Source organism: Typopeltis vanoorti, chromosome 11 (assembly GCF_054136105.1).
Source record: "Typopeltis vanoorti isolate ZY-2024b chromosome 11, IOZ_Tvanoo_1.0, whole genome shotgun sequence".
Taxonomy (NCBI): Eukaryota; Metazoa; Arthropoda; class Arachnida; order Uropygi; family Thelyphonidae; genus Typopeltis; species Typopeltis vanoorti.
In genome coordinates, this window is record NC_143559.1 from 75,588,430 (window position 1) to 75,606,482 (window position 18,053).

General features: G+C 36.2%; 1 protein-coding gene across 2 annotated transcripts in view; it reads left to right on the forward strand.

The window, feature by feature from the left end:
- The first annotated feature begins 2,258 nt into the window (after window positions 1-2,258).
- Window positions 2,259-18,053, forward strand: part of LOC150101754 (putative tRNA (uracil-O(2)-)-methyltransferase) — a 178,146-nt gene continuing 162,351 nt past the window's right edge. For both annotated transcript variants that reach the window (XM_090400446.1, XM_090400447.1), the window contains exon 1: window positions 2,259-2,733. In XM_090400446.1, the coding sequence (XP_090256572.1) occupies window positions 2,316-2,733 (418 nt within the window). In that variant the 5' untranslated portion in view covers window positions 2,259-2,315. The remainder of the gene's footprint in view (window positions 2,734-18,053) is intronic.

Genomic DNA, 18,053 nt, shown 5'->3' on the forward strand with positions numbered 1-18,053 from the left:
CCAGATTTTATACGGAGGTACAGGATTGTCTTTCTTTTCTCTGAAACTCAGAATTTTCGTTCCTTAAAAACAGGCAAACCGGCCTCATAAACACATATCTACAGATATAAAATACTTTGTTGGGGAATGGTCAACCACCTTGTGCTGTAATCACTGTACCCTAGTCAAGTAGCATTACTACTCCAGCCAATCAGTCTTTGGATTGACGGACTCAACATACACGTTCTTTATCAGTTATTAATATTAATTAAAAATCAGTTATTAATTAATATTAATTTCTTAGTTATGTACATGGAAAAGTAAGAGATACATAAATATATACGCAATGCCAAAAATAATGAGTTACTAGTTTGTTTTCGGAAAGAAATAGCAGGAATATCATTAATCTGGTTAAGTTTCTTTCTTTCTTTCTTTTTTTTTTTTACTACAGAACAGCCATTCTATGAATTGATGAAGTACGGCTGTTCTACGCAGAACAGCCACGTGACAAAATCAACGCAATGTCTGCATGCAGTCATATGAGACAGCAATGTGAATACATAAATCAAAAACCAATTTTATAGCCTTTTATTTCCCAAAGGGAGTAGGCAGAGTTCTTTTAGCCGTAATTAAGTTTTGAAGTCAGACAGGCAACCAGTCTCCTTCATTCAGCCTCCTTCACTGATAGTAAGCCCAAGCTATAAGTGAACCAAGATTTTCGAGCGCGAAAGACTACACGAGGGTGGTCTGAAGAGTTCTCGGTCTAACAATGAAAAAACGAATTTATATTTTCAAAATTATTTTTATTTTTCAACATAATCTCCCTTAAGACTAATACATTTATTCCAGTGATGCTCCAGCGCCATTATTCCATCCCAGTAGTGATTCTCAGTAAGATCTGTAAAATACCCCTCTACAGCTGCAATCACCTCTTGATTCGAAGCAAAACGCTGACCAGCGACGAAGCTGGTCAGCGTTTTTCTTCGAATCAGGAGCCAAATCTGGGGAATAGGGTGGTTGTTCCAACAATTCATAGTGCAGATCCCTTAATTTTCTCATTGCCAAAACACCTTTGTGGGCAGGTGCATTGTCCTGATGAAAGATAATTTTTTCTTCTGCAAACTGGATCTTTTCTCATGAATTTTTTCATCTAGTCTGGTTAAAAGATTGGAATAATATTCCCCGGTTATAGTTTTACCCTTTTTAAGATAATTAATTAAAAAATTCCTTCAGCATTTTGTTTATTAATTATCACCGATTTCTCAATGATTTCTGGTGTTGTTACACTTTTTGGACGTCCTTCACATGGATCATCTTTAAGGATGGTACGGCCACGTTTAAACTCTGTAGCCCATTTCTTAATTGTCGAAAACGAAGGAGAAGATTTCCCATAAACTTATATGAACTTCGAATGAATTTCGTTTAACATTAAACCTTCTTTTACAAAGAATTTTATAACTGCACGATACCCAATTTTATTCATTTCAAGGGATACATACAACACTTTTGCTTCAGACACCTGTATTAAACAAACTACTTGATAGAATGACTTGCAATTTCACAGTTAGAAAAAAAAAATCTTGGCGATAGTGAGGCCGAGAACTTTTCAGACCACCCTCGTATATGATAATTGACTGCTTCCACCTAGTGACTCTTAACCCTAAGTCTTGTATTATTGCTTGTAATGGTCTGAGTTCGATGCAGGGTTTAAACTCCAAATTTCATGGACAGAAACCCTTACCTGCCGTTGATAAAGAACGACTAATTCGGAAATCAAATTAGTCGTTCGGTTTCCGAATAGAGTCGAACCTCTAGCCTTAGACTAGCCATGTTCTCCTAATAATGATGGTTACCAAAGCAAATCTAGGCAGGGCTGGACCTCATGGGTTTATATATTATGTGATATTATTATTATTACTTAGGTATAAAAGCAATATGAATTGAAAATAAGTTAATGGAATGCAGAAATTAATTATTTTCTGCATCCATTGGGCCTGCTGAATTCACATGCCATGTTGCTGTTTTAGTTTTACTCAGTACAAGTTATGCCATTAAATTCTCTTCGACTTATTTTTTAAACTCCACAGCTGATGCAGTGCAAACTTGATTTGAAAGGTGTCATATGCTAACAAAGTGAAAAATGTAGGAAATCCTATGCATTATTTGCTTACCATCTTTTCGATAATCCCCGTTTAAATCATTCATTGGCTCTGTTCATTGAAGATTTATCCTTAAGATGGCGCTGATAGCCTATGTTTACTACGAAGCACGTTGTTTAAGTGAAATGTGTGTGATTTAACTTGAAAGTGGAACCGAGTAATATCGCAAAAATTAAGATGTGGAATTCCATTTCTGAATCGGATCTTGGAATACAGGAAGAGAATTTTTGGGCTGCAGTTCAAATATTAGTAGAAAGGCTACATATTGTAAATAGAAGAATCATTGGGGTTGAAGTTCTGGAATCATGGTTAGTTAGCAAGGAAGTAAGAGTATCCTCTGAAAGCACGTTAAATTCTTCTGTGAACCTAAACTGTGAAAAATTAATTCAGATATTAGATACCCATATCCATGACCTTGACAATTACAGTGAAAAGAGTATTATTAAAAAGGCTAGGTCAGCAGGAAATTTTCAGTGTGAAACTAATATCTGCTTTAATATTCGGACAGAAGATAGAAACGGGATTATTGTACAGGAGCGGAATCTTTTACCGAAACATCCAAAACAGTCCCCAGAAATTGAAGTTGTTCTTATAGGTAAGCATTACAAAAATATAAACCTAAATGTAAGTGATAAGTACTTAATTTTGTTTTTGTGTATTGTGATAACACATCAATATTGTGACGACAACACAAATAGGATCGACTCTACAGGCGACAACATCACTTCTTGCTTATCTTATGCATTATTAGTAACAAATTAATATATTAAGTAGAATATTTTATGCAAGTGGAAGAAGAAATATTTGTAAATCCCCACGCAACTTCAAGAAATACCGTCATAGACAATTATCATCACCTCCCTCATCCTTTGCAGGTTGTGGCTACGATGAATTACTTCCCAGTCCAATCTATTGGCACCCAAGTTATTTAAATTTCTATCTGGGTTAAGACTACTTATATTCTTGATGTTTTATCCATTTCCTTATGGGTTTTATTGGTGGTATTTTTCCTTCTACTCTTTCATTTTGGAGAATTTGAGGATACTATTGTAACTGTTTTTCTGTAACTCTTGTTAATATTGAAATATTGTAGTGTAATTTTTCTATTATATCCTGATTAGTTTTCGTTTTAATCCATAATGTTTTATTTATCTTTCTCAAACAGTTGTGTACAGAACCACAATATGTGTTCTTCCTTCTGTTTGATAACCCAAGTTTCTGCATCCTAAAGAACTGTGGGGAGCATCATTGAACTATATACTTTGATTTTTAAGTCCTATGGAGAGATATGTATTTTCCCTTATATTTGTAAATATCAGGGGGCGAATGCTGGTCTTGAAATTCACGCTTGCTCTTGTTATCATTCAGGGAGTGAGAGGTGTGATTGAGTCTGATTAGCAGAATAATGAATTACTGACCATTTAAAACTATATATTTAGAAATTTATGTACATTTAATCATACAAATACAACATTTATTTTACAAATGATATTCTTTCATTTTCAATTTAGCTGACCTACTTGAATACAAATTCTACCATACGGTAGAATTCTTTATGAACTGTCAATAACATCATCATAAAAAGTTGGTTGTAACTTAATTTTCACAAGCAACACGCACCTTGTAAAGGCTGGCTGAAGCTCACTGGCTAGAGCTACTTTGACTGTGTATGGCCTGCGTTTACACAACAAAGTGAGATGACGTGAAGGGAGTGGAAATGGCTATGTGCTTGCATGAAATCACAATGCTGCAGCGAGTACCTGGAAGCTCCCACAACTGAGAAAGTCAAGGTAGCTTTAACTAGACGAGCAAACATCGGTCTTCGATACACAACGCAAAGCTCAATTATTGCCACACAAGCTTAAAATGTCTTCTGTCTACAAAAATAAAAGCCTAAATGGAATACTTATAAATGCATGCATTTATTAACAAATAAATATTACTTCTTTCTCAAGTAATGAGCTTGCGCAGCAAGCATGGAGAATTCGCCCCTGGTAAATATGAACATAGTAGACAACCCTAGATTTATTCTGTGTGTTTAATAGTTTCTTCATAACTTAGTTTGTCTGTGATCAATGTGCCTAAGTAATTTAATTTTTTAATCTATTTCAGTTCATTTCCTTCTGCTTCTAAGTTAAGTTCTTTTCTATTTCTACCTATTTTCATTGTTTTGTTTTTACTAAAATATATCTGTATTGCATAGTCTTTACTCTTTTTATGTTTCAATCATGTACTTTAAATTTTCTTTATTATCTGTAAATAATACTATTTCATCTGCATATTTTATATGATCTAAATTTTTTCCATTCACAGTTATTCCCATTCACTAGTAGAAAATCTATTTCTGGAATAGACTTTTCTACTAGTTCTTCTAGGCACAGGTTAAACAAATATAGCAAAAGTAGACATCCCTGCATAGCACCTCTCTCTCCACTGGTATTTTAGAGTTTCAACTGCTCCAAATTTTATTGTTGCCATAGATTTTTATAGTCCTGGAGGATGATATTGAGTGTTTTTCTCTTTTATTTTTTGTTCTAAAATTTCAAGCAATTTATTTTTACTTATTCAGTCAAATGCTGTATAGCTGAGAGGAGACCTCCATGTAACCTTTAAAGGAATGCAGAACCTATTAGGGCTTCTGACCTAATGTCCAATCCTGACCTTCTCATGGTGCATCCTGTTAGCTATGTACTTGAATACTGAAAGAATGAGGATGGGCTGGCAGTTTGTGATTTAGCTAACCAAATGTATTCTTATTGGCTTAAACCACAAATAAAATGATGGTACAACATGACAGAATTTCATGCCAGCTGGAGCATCACTCAGTTAAATAAGGCTCCTATTGTTTTCGCCAGGGAACCAGGGCAAACAGAGTTCAAGATAGGTACTATCAACGTAAGAATCTATCCTGAAATGGAATGGAGCTGGCTAACACAATGTTCCAACATATAAATGTGCATAAATTCACATGGAGAGAAGAGACAAGGAATAAGGAAAGTCTCATTTGACTACATTATTGTTGATAATGATGTTTTCTCACTGGTGCAGGACTAGAGTTTTACAGAGGATTTGAAATTGGAAGTAATCACCATTTAGTCTTGAGCAGGATAAAATTGAATTTCATATTGAAATTCAATTTTCCTAGGAAATTTTTTCGATATGTGGCCAGTAGAAGGAAGAATCATGTCTGTCAGTGATAATGGGAAAATTTAAAACACTGAGGAGGATATAGTAGAGGTGTTTAACGAAGAATGTTCATTAAAGTATTTCATCCTTGTAATTATAATATAATGCTTGAAAGTTTATTTTTCACTTGGTTAGAGTATAATAAATTTAGTTTAATCCTTTATCCAAGTGTAAGCAAACAAAGTTTGCGCCTGAAAGTATCTTCAGGACTGGGATAAGGTGGTACAACACCGGGCAACTCGTTGCAAAGGTGGAGCAAGCTAACATCACTCCTATCCCAGTATCTCCCATAATGCAAAACACATCTTCTTGCGGATATGTCTAATGTTATGCATTAAGGGAAGGGCCACAGCCCAGACTAGTTTCGACCTTTATTAAGGTCTCTTCAGTGGGAGCCAGGTCCAAGTGGAGATACCAGGCAGAAGCATTAGCAGGTCATCTCTACCTATAGGAGTTACCAAATGGTGTGCCAACCTTTTTTAATAAATTACTCTGGATTTAGAGAAAGATATTGAAAGTTTATTTTTCACTTGGTTAGAGTATAATAAATTTAGTTTAATCCTTTATCCAAGTGTGAGCAAACAAAGTTTGCGCCTGAAAGTATCTTCAGGACTGGGGTAAGGTGGTACAACACTGAGGCACTCCTTGCAAAGGTGGAGCAAGATATCAACACTCCAAACATCTTTCTCTAAATCCGGAGTAATTTATTAAAAAAGGGTGGCACACCATTTGGCAACTCCTATAGGTAGAGATGACCTGCTAATGCTTCTGCCTGGTATCTCCACTTGGGCCTGGCTCCCACTGAAGAGACCTCAATAAAGGTCGAAACTAGTCTGGGTTGTGGCCCTTCCCTTAATGCATAACATTAGACATATCTGCAAGGAGATGTGTTTTGCATTATGGGAGATACTGAGATAGGAGTGTTGGTAGCTTGCTACCTTTGCAAGGAGTGCCCTGGTGTTGTACCACCTTACCCCAGTCCTGAAGATACTTTCAGGCGCAAACTTTGTTTGCTCACACTTCGATAAAGGATTAAACTAAATTTATTATACTCTAACCAAGTGAAAAATAAACTTTCAACATCTTTCTCTAAATCCAGAGTAATTTATTAAAAAAGGGTGGCACACCATTTGGCAACTCCTATAGGCAGAGATGACCTGCTAATGCTTTTGCCTGGTATCTCCAATTGGGCCTGGCTCCCACTGAAGAGACCTCAATAAAGGTTGAAACTAGTCTGGGTTGTGGCCCTTCCCTTAACGCATAATATTAGACATATCCGCAAGGAGATGTGTTTTGCATTATGGGAGATACTGAGATAGGAGTGTTGGTAGCTTGCTCCACCTTTGCAAGGAGTGCCCTGGTGTTGTACCACCTTACCCCAATCCTGAAGATACTTTCAGGTGCAAACTTTGTTTGCTCACACTTGGATAAAGGATTAAACTAAATTTATTACACTAATGACCTTACGCAACTTGTCCAGATGCCAACCATATTACCAGATAACCCAAACCACTCCCCAAACACCCTAGATCTCTTCTTCACCAATGACTCCTCCAAATACACAGCGAAAGTAGTGAGCCCCTGGGCAATTCTGACTACAACCTAGTGCTCATCTTCTCTGCCATGCAACAACGTTTACACAGATACCCCCCAATACAAAAGTAGTTTGGCACTATAACAGTGCCAAGTGGGACAGCCTCCGCAACTTCTATGCCACATTCCCATGGTTGAACTATTGCTTCCGGCCTTCCAACCCAAACATATGCACCGAGCTTATTACCAAAGTAATCCTCACCGGCATGCATACATACATTCCACACAGCACTCTGAACTGCCATTTCCTAACGAAACTCTGGTTCTCCAAAAGATGTGCCAAGGCTGTAGAGATGAAACACCAGACATACCACAACTGGCTGAAATCAAGAACCTCATCCTCCTTCAAAGCTTACACCGAAGCCTGTAATAGATGCAAAAAAAAAAAAAAAAAAAAAATCAACGAGCAAAAAGCAGGAAACTAGCAGCCTGTCCAAATGGCAGCCAAGCCTTTTGGTCTCTCGCCAAAACAATTGGCCGTAACTTCTGTCCAACACTATTCCCACCCCTATCATGCCCAGATGGCTCTACTGCATCATCACCCACAGAAAAAGCCAATCTTCTGGCTTCATACTTTGCTTCAAATGCATGCATAACAGACGATGGTAAATGTCCCCTAGCCATTCCAGACACCCAACATACAATGCCCCCCCCTGTATCCTTATGCCAGGATGAGATCAGAAAAATACTATCCAAATTAGACACAAATATATATATATATATATATATATGTGTGTGTGTGTGTGTGTGTGTGTGTGTGTGTGTGTGTGTGTCTAATATATATATAAAAGTATATATACACCTATATATATACTCTCTTACTCCACTGGAATCTATCCCACAAACTGGAAATTGGCCTATATTCAGCCCATTCCCAAGAAGGGTGACAAGTCACTGTCATCCAGTTACCGCCTTATCTCGCTTACCTCAGTCCTGTCAAAAGTAATGGAAAAAATCATCAATTCCCAACTCCTACACTATCTTGAAGACACTTGCCAAATAAATGACCGCCAGTATCGATTCCACCACTGCTGATCAACAGGAGATCTACTCACATACGTCACTCATCTCTGGACAAATGCTATGGGGAAGTATGGTGAATCTCAAGTGGTTGCACTAGATATCTCCAAAGCCTTTGACCGGGTCTGGACCAAGGCCTACTAGGCAAACTACCATTATTCGGTCTGGCCTAGAACTTCTGTAGTTGGATTGCCAGCTTTCTGTCTGGACGCACACTGTGTGCGATGGTGGATGGCTCCCTATCCTCTCACCACTCAATTAATGCTGGGGTCCCACAAAGTTCTGTTCTCTCACCAACCCTCTTCCTGCTAGATATCAATGTCCTACTGTGATTGCCCTCCAACCCAATACACAGTTTTGCAGATGACAGCACACTTCACTCCTCACTTGCATTTGATAAGCCTTACCCTTCACGACTCACCTCAACCTACGGAACAACCACCACCCTCAACTCCGATCTCCAAGCCATCCTACAATGGGTTTGGATAACCTCATAAATTTCAACGCCAATAAAACCCAGTTCTGTACTATTTCCCATAAAAAAGAACCATTTTTCCCCAGTATCCTTTTTGACAATACCCAAATTTCCAGACAGTCTGAGATCTCGCTTCTTGGAATCACCCTCACATCAAACCTCTCCTGGCATAAACATATCACAACCATTGCATCCTCAGCCTCAAAAAAACTAGAATTTCTCTTTCGCTCAAGACATTACTTCACCCCCGAACAGCTATTAACATTATACAAATTATAAATCTGCCCAGCTATTGAATACTGCGCCCACACATATGGGGGGAGGGGGGGGGGGCTAAAAGCTCTCTCAAAATGCTCGACTCAATACAGAGGAGAGCAATTAGACTTATCAATGATCCATCCTTTACCAACTCTCCCCCTCACCACCACTTTCACACAGACGCATGGTCTCTGCAGTATTTATATTCTACAAATATTTCCATGTGAAATGCTCATCCGAAATAACATCAATAATTCCTCCGCTCAGTACAAAGCTCATTGGAACACGTGCAGCTGCTGCACAACATCCCTTCACAGTACACCTAGAAACAAACAGAACAAGTTTCTTTTCCTCTTCCTTCATCCCTGCAACTGCTGCACTGTGGAACAGTCTCCCACCCGCTGTGTTTCCCAAGGAATACAATTTAAAGTCATTCAAATGAAATGTAAACAATTTCTCCTTTCCCAACCCACTACCCATACGCGGTACTAATGTACTATAGGTTGACCAACCAACCAACCTCCTGTGTATGGGCCCAACATTAAAAAAAAAAAAAGAATTGCCTTAATATCCCATAATGCAATGCACACATCCTTACGGACATGTATAATGCTATGCATTATGGGAATTATCCCATAATTGAATCAGTGAGAGCCAGACCCCAGGAGTGATACCAAGGTTGAAGTAATGCAGAAGGTCATATTTCCATATACAAAGAGCCAAATGGTGTCACAGCTTATTACCAAAATACTCTGAATTAGAGATAGATGTTGAAATTTTTTTTCACTTGGTTATGCTATAAATTAAATTCAACATCTATATCTAATCGTAACACCTTTTGGCTCTTTGTATATGGAAATATGACTTTCTGCTTTACTTCAACCTTGGTATCACTTCTGGGGCTGGCTCCCACTGATGAGACCTCAATAAAGGTCGAAACCAGTTTGGGTAGTGGGCCCTTTCAATAATGCATAGCATTATACATGTCCATGGCATTATGGGATACTAAGGCAATGGACATAAAGTCATTATCCTCTATATACAAGTTGCCCAGTCGTGAAGTCACTTCACGTACAAACTTTGTTTGTTTACACTTGGATAAAGGATGAAACCAAGAATATAATTTCTTGGCATCTTTAATTTAAACTCTTTTGTAAAATTATACACTAGATATTATAATTATAGTAATATGTAATTATATGCACAGTATATATGTTACAATTACACAATATCAGTATCGAAATTACACAATATAATTATAATAATTATTTCTAGAAAATGCAGTTGCTACACAGTTGATATCTGATATTTTAATTATAGTAACATACAATTTTTTTTTTTTTTTTTTTTGCTACGAGTTGCCCAGTGTTGTACTACCTGACCCCAGCCCTGAAGATATTTTCTTTGTTTGCTCACACTTGGATAAAGGATTAAACTAAATTTATTATAACATACAATTCCAGTTATAATTATACACAATATGTTACAATTACATGGTATAATTATATTACATTATATTGTAGTAATTATACATAGACAATCATTTGTAGAAAAAACAACTTACAGCTCAGTTGCCATCTGTTGACTTCACTGTTGCTCTTTTTAAAATTATTGTTACTGGTGTGAAAAAAAAAATTATCCATTTTGATTTGGTCACAGTAAATGTCCACTGCACCAGACCTGATCCCCCCCACCCTACCCCAAATAAAATTAAATAAAAGCCAGGCCAAACATAAATATAAACAGTTTAAATAAAATTTATATATACACGGTGTTTTGAATTAAAGTAATGTTCAGAGGAATCTATAGAGAGAACCAGTAGATGAAATAACATCAAACTCAGTAGGTACCTTAACCTGATCATGGGGACATTTGAGATTTTGACAATAAAAATTAGCTCAAAAATGACTGATAGGGGAAATATGGCACTGTGAGCAGGAGAAAATTACATTAATGTGAACCAGACGGTACAAGATTGTGAAGTGATTCGAAGTCAGTGGCAATTGAAGTTATTTGATGATGTTTATTTCGCTTATTTCATAAAATAATAGGATACAAAACACATATCACATAGAGCTGGCATGCTGTCAAGGAGATTCTGATGATTAGTGGAGGTGATATTCAATGAGTTAAGCTTTGTGCAGGACCACCAGCAGATACTACCATACAGCATTGTCTACAGCAGAAAGTAACTCATCTGGTGAAAGAATCTGAAAGACAAAATTGCACATGATGTGCAATTTTGTCTTTCCATCTTGCATCAACACTGTTGTGTTCTTTACTGCAGTTGTGGGATGGCAAAACTACTCAGTATGTCCCAATAACGTACAGATGTGACTGTGCAGGTCACAGGTCTGGTGTTGATGGATTTCTTTGGAAAAAAAATGGCCTGATAACAAGCTCGGCCATAAATCCTATCCATACTGTGACTTTCACCGAATGTATGAGAACTTATTGAAATGCAAGGGGTTCTCTGTAGCACAGATGCAGCACTTTTGAGTCTTTATTGTTCTATAAAATGCACTCCATCACTTCATAGGATGTTCCAAAACCAATTCTCATCCACCTCAATGTGTGCCAGAAATCCCAATGCAAATGTTTCTCAGTTATCTTCTTTTTGCAGCTGTTGGTTGTGGATGGTTTATACAGGTAGCTTTGCAACTCTTTACATAAAGTTCTCCATACCATTGTGTATGGTAGATCTGATTGGCTTGCTAGGCATGTGTGCTGCATGAACCTACAGTATGTTCATTTGGCTGCTCAAGAACTGCAGTTGCAACATTTTCAATCATTCGCAGCACATTTTAGATTTATGGCATCTTCCTGGTTAGATTGGGAAACTTTCTGTCTCTTCAAATTGACAAACCATGTGCCACTGCATTTGGTATCATTGGGCCTTTTCACAAAGTCTTTAGGCATCTGTACTTGCAAAGTGCCACTGCAGCATTTTCTCCATTCCTATAGAAATATTTCTCAAGCAGAGTCGTTCTTCCTTCATTTATACTGCCTTATGGCTCGCATGGTATGCAAAATTCACTATATTTTCTCCATATTTCCCCTATTGGTCATTTTTTAACTTTTTTTTTTTAAATCAAAATCTCTTCCCCATGAACTGGTTATGGTACCCACTAAGTTTGAGGGTATTTCATCTACTGGTTCTCTGTACAGATTGCACTGAATAGGGTACTTTAATTTGAAACAGCCATTCTATTTTGCTGGATTATTAACATTAGATTTATTCTTTATTTTTCAGTGATTAAAAAAATCATCATAAAATTAGATTATATCACTCAGAAAAAACACCATTGTTTAGTCTAATTTTTGCTAATAAGAGATGGCATTTGGGTGAAAATAAAATAGATTCCTAGGTTTTGAGGAGTGGTTACCTAAGGCAAGTTTTGGATTTGATCATTTCATCAGAGGATGATATTGTAAATGGAGTATGAAATCTTTCATTTGGTGAGACTGACCAGGAGTGGTTTAACAAGGTCGTGGCTAGCCAGAAGAGATTATTGTTGTTTTGAATTATTGCCAAAGGCTAATGAGAGTTGTGAATTGCATGTGTTCCTTTGGCTGTTTTTTTTTTTTTATTATTCTTTATTTATTTTTAATGAAAAATAGGCAAACTCTTGATCCGTGGTAGGTCTATCTGTGGACATATGCTATGAAAAAGTTTGGTGAAATTTATGATAGTTGCCAGAAACATTTCTTGGACATTTGATTGGGTCTCACATAAATGCCTATTTACCAGACAGACCTTTGTGTCTACTGTCACTTTCTGACAGCTGGATTGCCAATTTCTACTCTGCTTATTCATTACTTGTCATAGAAAATTTCTTTCAATTTTCAGATTTTACACCAGTACTGGAGACCCCAGGACTATATACTTTCATCTGCACTCTTTTGCTATCCATAAGTGATTTTCTTTCACTAACTTCAAATCCTATCTATTGTTTTGCTGATGACAGCGCACTTTGTTTCTCTTTTCATTTGACAAGCCCTGTATTCAAATATTCCAGTCTACAAGATCTTCCATGATATAATCAAAGCCTTAAACACTAATTGCTATTTCACATAAGAAAGATAACACTTCACCTCCTTTCACATTTGATAATACTCAGATCTTCACACAACACTGCCTGTAGCCTCTCTGGGTATTAATGCATCACATCTATGACCTCTTCTACCTCTGGGAAAAAAAAAAGTGTCTCTTTCTGCTCCAGACATTACTTTTGACCTACACAACTGTCATTGTATAAATTGCATATTTTCCCTACCTTATAGTATTGTTCTCGCATTTAGGATATTGTATCAGAATCTTCATTAAAATCACTCGATGCTCTTCATGACAGTCTGGTTAATTGATTATCCCTCTCTCACATACGTTCAGTGAGAAGCCTTATGCTTCTCTTATAGATATATTCATGAGCACTGTTCCTTTCCATCATTCCTCAGCTTACTCTTAATCCTCTAAACATGAATACAGGTGGACAGTGAAGAGATATTAGTCAACATCTGGTTTTATTATTATTATCATCATTGTATGGGTGCCTCTATGGAGGCTTAAGACTCATCGCAGGATACCCAAACTATCCACACAACCTATCATACCTCTCTCTTTGAAACCATTAACAGATAAAGCACTCACAACTGATTCTGGCAACCCATTCCACTCATTCACAACTCTCCAAGCAAAAAATCTAGTCCTCACACTCCTACTAACTACACTTATTCAACTTCCAGGGATGACTGCTTTTTCTGGTCTCTCCAACCAAGTGCTGAAACATTTTCCCTGCATCAATCCTATAAAACCCTTTAACGACTTAAATGTTTCTATCATAACCCCTCTTTTTCTCCTGTCAACCAACCTGCAATCCACACACCTTCAACCTATCTTCATAGGGAACATTCCACAGACCACTCATCATCTTGGTCACTTGCCTGTGAATTTTCTCCACTGCTTTCACCTCCCCCATAATCTTATGGGCTACCTCAGTAACCTTAATTTGTTATCCAACTTTAATCATTTTGACATATTTCTAGATACTTACACAGGTTATACATGTAGAAAAAATATAGAATTTTATTTAAGAAAACTCTCATATATTTCATCTGACGTAACATGGACATCATCAAGGGGAAAGACCAGCAATTATTATGTTCCAAACATGAATCATAAGAATAAGTCATGTAGCATACTAGCTTGTGTCTCGATTGCAGCTGAGTTGACAAGATTACACTATTAGAGTTCAAAGGAACAATTGTAAAATTTTCATTTTGAAAAAACTTCTTGTTTTCTCTGGCTTTAATTATTTCTACCTCTGTACTTTAGAACAACGCTTCCCAAACTGTGGGCTGTGGTCCCTTGGGGCCATGAAATAATGAAAACAAATTTAAAATGTTTTAAGACTAAGTAGATTTTTTTTAATCTTAAAAGAAACACATTTAATTTTTATTATTTCTATTTTGTTCTTTTTTATATTTTAAGGAAAAAAAATCACACATTGGTGTTGGTTCACAAATTTTGCTTCTTGCTTATTTCAGCACTTAATGAATATTAGTAAACATATGCTTATTCATATAAGTTTCATTTCAAAGAGAGAGGTATGATAGGTATGATATTGATAAGAAGCACAAACAAGATTGCAAATGCAAAATCTTGAGATAAATGTATTGAATATAAATACAATAAATATTATAATAATATGTGTCTGTATTACGATTTTTTTTTGATGGGGGGCATGCAATATTTTAATTTTTCCAGAGGGGGCCTTGTCATCCATAAGTTTGGGAAGCACTGGTTTAGAACAGTCTTCTTGAAAGTGTTTCTACCCTTTCTGAGGACTGCAAGAACAAAGGAACCTGCAAGAAACAGGTTCCATAGGAACCTGTTTTGCAGCCTCTCATGTGTATGTGTATCTATATAGATACACATACCATTGGTTGATATAAAAAAAATCGTATGTGTATCTATATATGTGTGTGTGTATGTATTTTGCAATGGCCTTTAATAGAGTACCACATGACAAGTTGGTAATTAAATTGGAATGGATGGCAAGATAACAGATTAGTAAGTTGGATAGGGTCTTAGGCATCAACAAAACAAATTATGTGTGTGTGAGTGGGGAGAGCGTTATCCTAGAAGAGGGATTATTGCTGTTTTAACTTGTATGTTAATGATACTGGGAGAAGGTTAAATGGGTATATACAGTTTTTTGCAGATGTTGCAAATTTGGTGAGAATTATGAGTAGTAGAAAGTTGTAGCTTTAGGAGTTGAATAGACTGACCGCAGTTGTCAGTCCAGTGTTACAAAATATAAGGTTTTGAAATTGGACGGTAAGGATTGAAGGCAGAATATACAACGGTTGGTGGGCAGTATTTTGGAAGAGATAGAACACAAAGAATCTAGGAATGATAATGATGGACAGAGACCTAAAATTTAGAAGATATATTGCTAAAATTGCAAGATATTGCAATGCTTATGGCAATGGTAATGAGTACAGTGACCTGACAGCTCCTCTTTTTACACTCTATTCAGAGTTGATTTTGACTAAGATGGTTTCTGGAATATTAGGTATGAAGAAAAATAATTAGGAAATGCAATTTGCAGAACTTTGTGGGCAGGAGGAAAGGGGGGGGGATATGACTGATATAAGTCCAACATGTGGTTCAACTTATCATGAACTTAGTTTCATGATCCACTGGTTCAGAAATACTACATACTTATTAATGTGGAAGAGATTTTTCATAGAATGGGTAGGATAGGGGTTGAACAAGACGTATTGGCTGGAAGCAGGACGTGAGGAGCAATTTTTTTTTTTTTTTTTTTTTTTATCTGCATGGGGAATGGTTGGTGATGAAATGGATGATTGCCTGAGTGTGATGAGTTCAGAAATATTGAATGGATTTAAGGCACAGTTTGATGAGCTATGCATATGCAGGAAAAAGTTCCATGGTGAGTCTTTTGATTCTATGGAGGTCTGATGATAATATAATAATAATAATAATAATTGTGGGAAGTTATATTTTCATTCTGGTATATTTTCTCATGATTAAGAGAAATCATAGTATTAAGTCAGAAAGAAAGTAAAACACCTGATTTAGTAAAAGTTAGGCAGTTTACATTCTGATAAATATTTTTATTGCAGACCCATCCACAAAAATCTTAAAAGATATAAAAAGTAGATTTTCTTTATTTTATCATAACCGTTCTAGAATATATAAAATATCCAGCATCACAAAATATTTCTAGATTTTAATAGATAAAATTAAAAAAAAAAAAAAAATCAGCTAACCTTTTATTCCTGTAAAAGGAGTAGGTAAGGCCATTTTAGCCCTATCTAACCTTAGGAGACTGAGTGGGCAGTTCAATCTCCACTGGTAGCCAATCAGAGATAGCTGGCCCAAGGCTATCACTAATTCATGACACACAGTGAAGAGACAGCTAATAAGAGCCACCATCTCGTGATACTACCTAACCCAATATTTTTGATGTCTGAAAATAGTGTTGGTTCGATGGTCAATTTTCTTGAGTTTGCGGGATGAAAAATCCGAGTTTCCAGGAGAAAATGCCTGCTTGCCTGTGCCAGAGATTGACTCACTTGGGAACTGGTCGAAAAAAGTCTTAGAAAAAGTTCCTCTATTTGGCGACTAGAATCAAACTCATGATGCTCTTTCTTCAGGTGGTTTAGCACTGAGGAATGTAAACACCACTTCCACTGAACTACACAGGCTCTATTTTAATAGATTATGATTATTTTTACCAAACCTCTATGGAGTCCACAGACCCATCATGAGAGGTTCATTCAGCTAGCAACATATCATGCTGAACTTAAACTCATTTACACTCTTAGCACATTCATCACACATTCCAGCAACTCGTCCATAACTCTGTAAAAAATATCCTCACTCTGTTATTTACCACTCTTTGCACAACTTCTAGGGACAATGCTTCAAACTTTTCCCTTTCCCTTCCATTTGAAAAATCTCAGAGCTAGCCTTGGATTTAGTCTAGTACAATGTAGACATTCAGTTCAACTAGATGATGAGAATCATTAGAGATACAGTAGGATCAACTTCCTGATTCTTAGCAGTATTGCTCTACTATCACGGTGAAAGGTAAAAAAAACTAACCAAATTATGATATAATTCTTTAATATAATGAACTTACAGTTCACAAAGATTTGAATGAAGATATTTGGCATGAAGAGATGCAGTTCAGAGAAAAGACATTCACCATCTAGGAAATTTGAAAGAATGGATGGTTTCAGGTTACTCTTGAAACACTACGTTGCCATCCTGATTTTTTCTGTTTACAATCTTCTATCCTTTTCAGTACTTTTGGTTCATAGTATACTGTATAAGGACATTTATCAATGGTTAACAATCTCCCTGAGCTAAGAAACACATTTTAGTAAATGGTCCTTTATATTTTTTTAAATTTGTCTTTGTATTTACTATTGTTGACCTCTATTAAAACATTAATTCTAAGTGTTTACTTGTCTACAAAAGGTAAATATATATGTATATATGTTTATTTTTACTTTTGGTTAATTCTTTATAATTTCATACATTTGTTGATTTTTATTCATAACCAGTTTTATTTCTTCTTATTATTATGTAATGCATCCAAGAATTCATCAGAGAGGGCACTGTATGCCACACAACCCACCATCTACACACTCTGTTATTGTTTATAATTGTTCATATTTGCATTCGTGTGTGTTATCACAGACTAAATAACGGCTTATGGTAAATTAACTTCTAAACCATCAAGCCTCTAAATAGCTTGCATGTTTAAATATTTAATGTAAAAAAAAAAACACATTTTAGAAATAAAAATGATATTAATAAAACTAAAGTTACACCCCCACTGAATATCTATCTCTATAATTCCTTTACACTATCATTGACCTAAATCTTGAAATAATAATCTTAGTACAGAGTCCTGTAGAATCTCACCTTTCTGCTCCTCTTTATTATTGGTGCTCAATACATAACTCGTGGATGTCTATCATATAGTCACTTGTCACTTAACTACTACTCATTTATCAAAATGCATTTGTTGCAACTTAAATATAAACTTTTGTGTATCATTCACCCTGACAGTGCGTTTGCAAAATCACAGTATATGCATTCCCCTCTTCAAGTCCTCTTGTTGGAAGTTTTTTCACTTGGTTATACTAAAGTTAAAGATACCAAGAAATTATATACTTGGTTTAATCCTTTATCCAAATGTGAGTCCTTTATCCAAAAGCACATATCCTTATGGGTATGTATAATGCTATGCATTATGGGAAGGGTCACTACCCAGACCAGTTTCGACTTTTTTTTGAGGCCTCATCAGTGGGACCCAGAGGTGATACCAAGGTTGAAGAGCAAC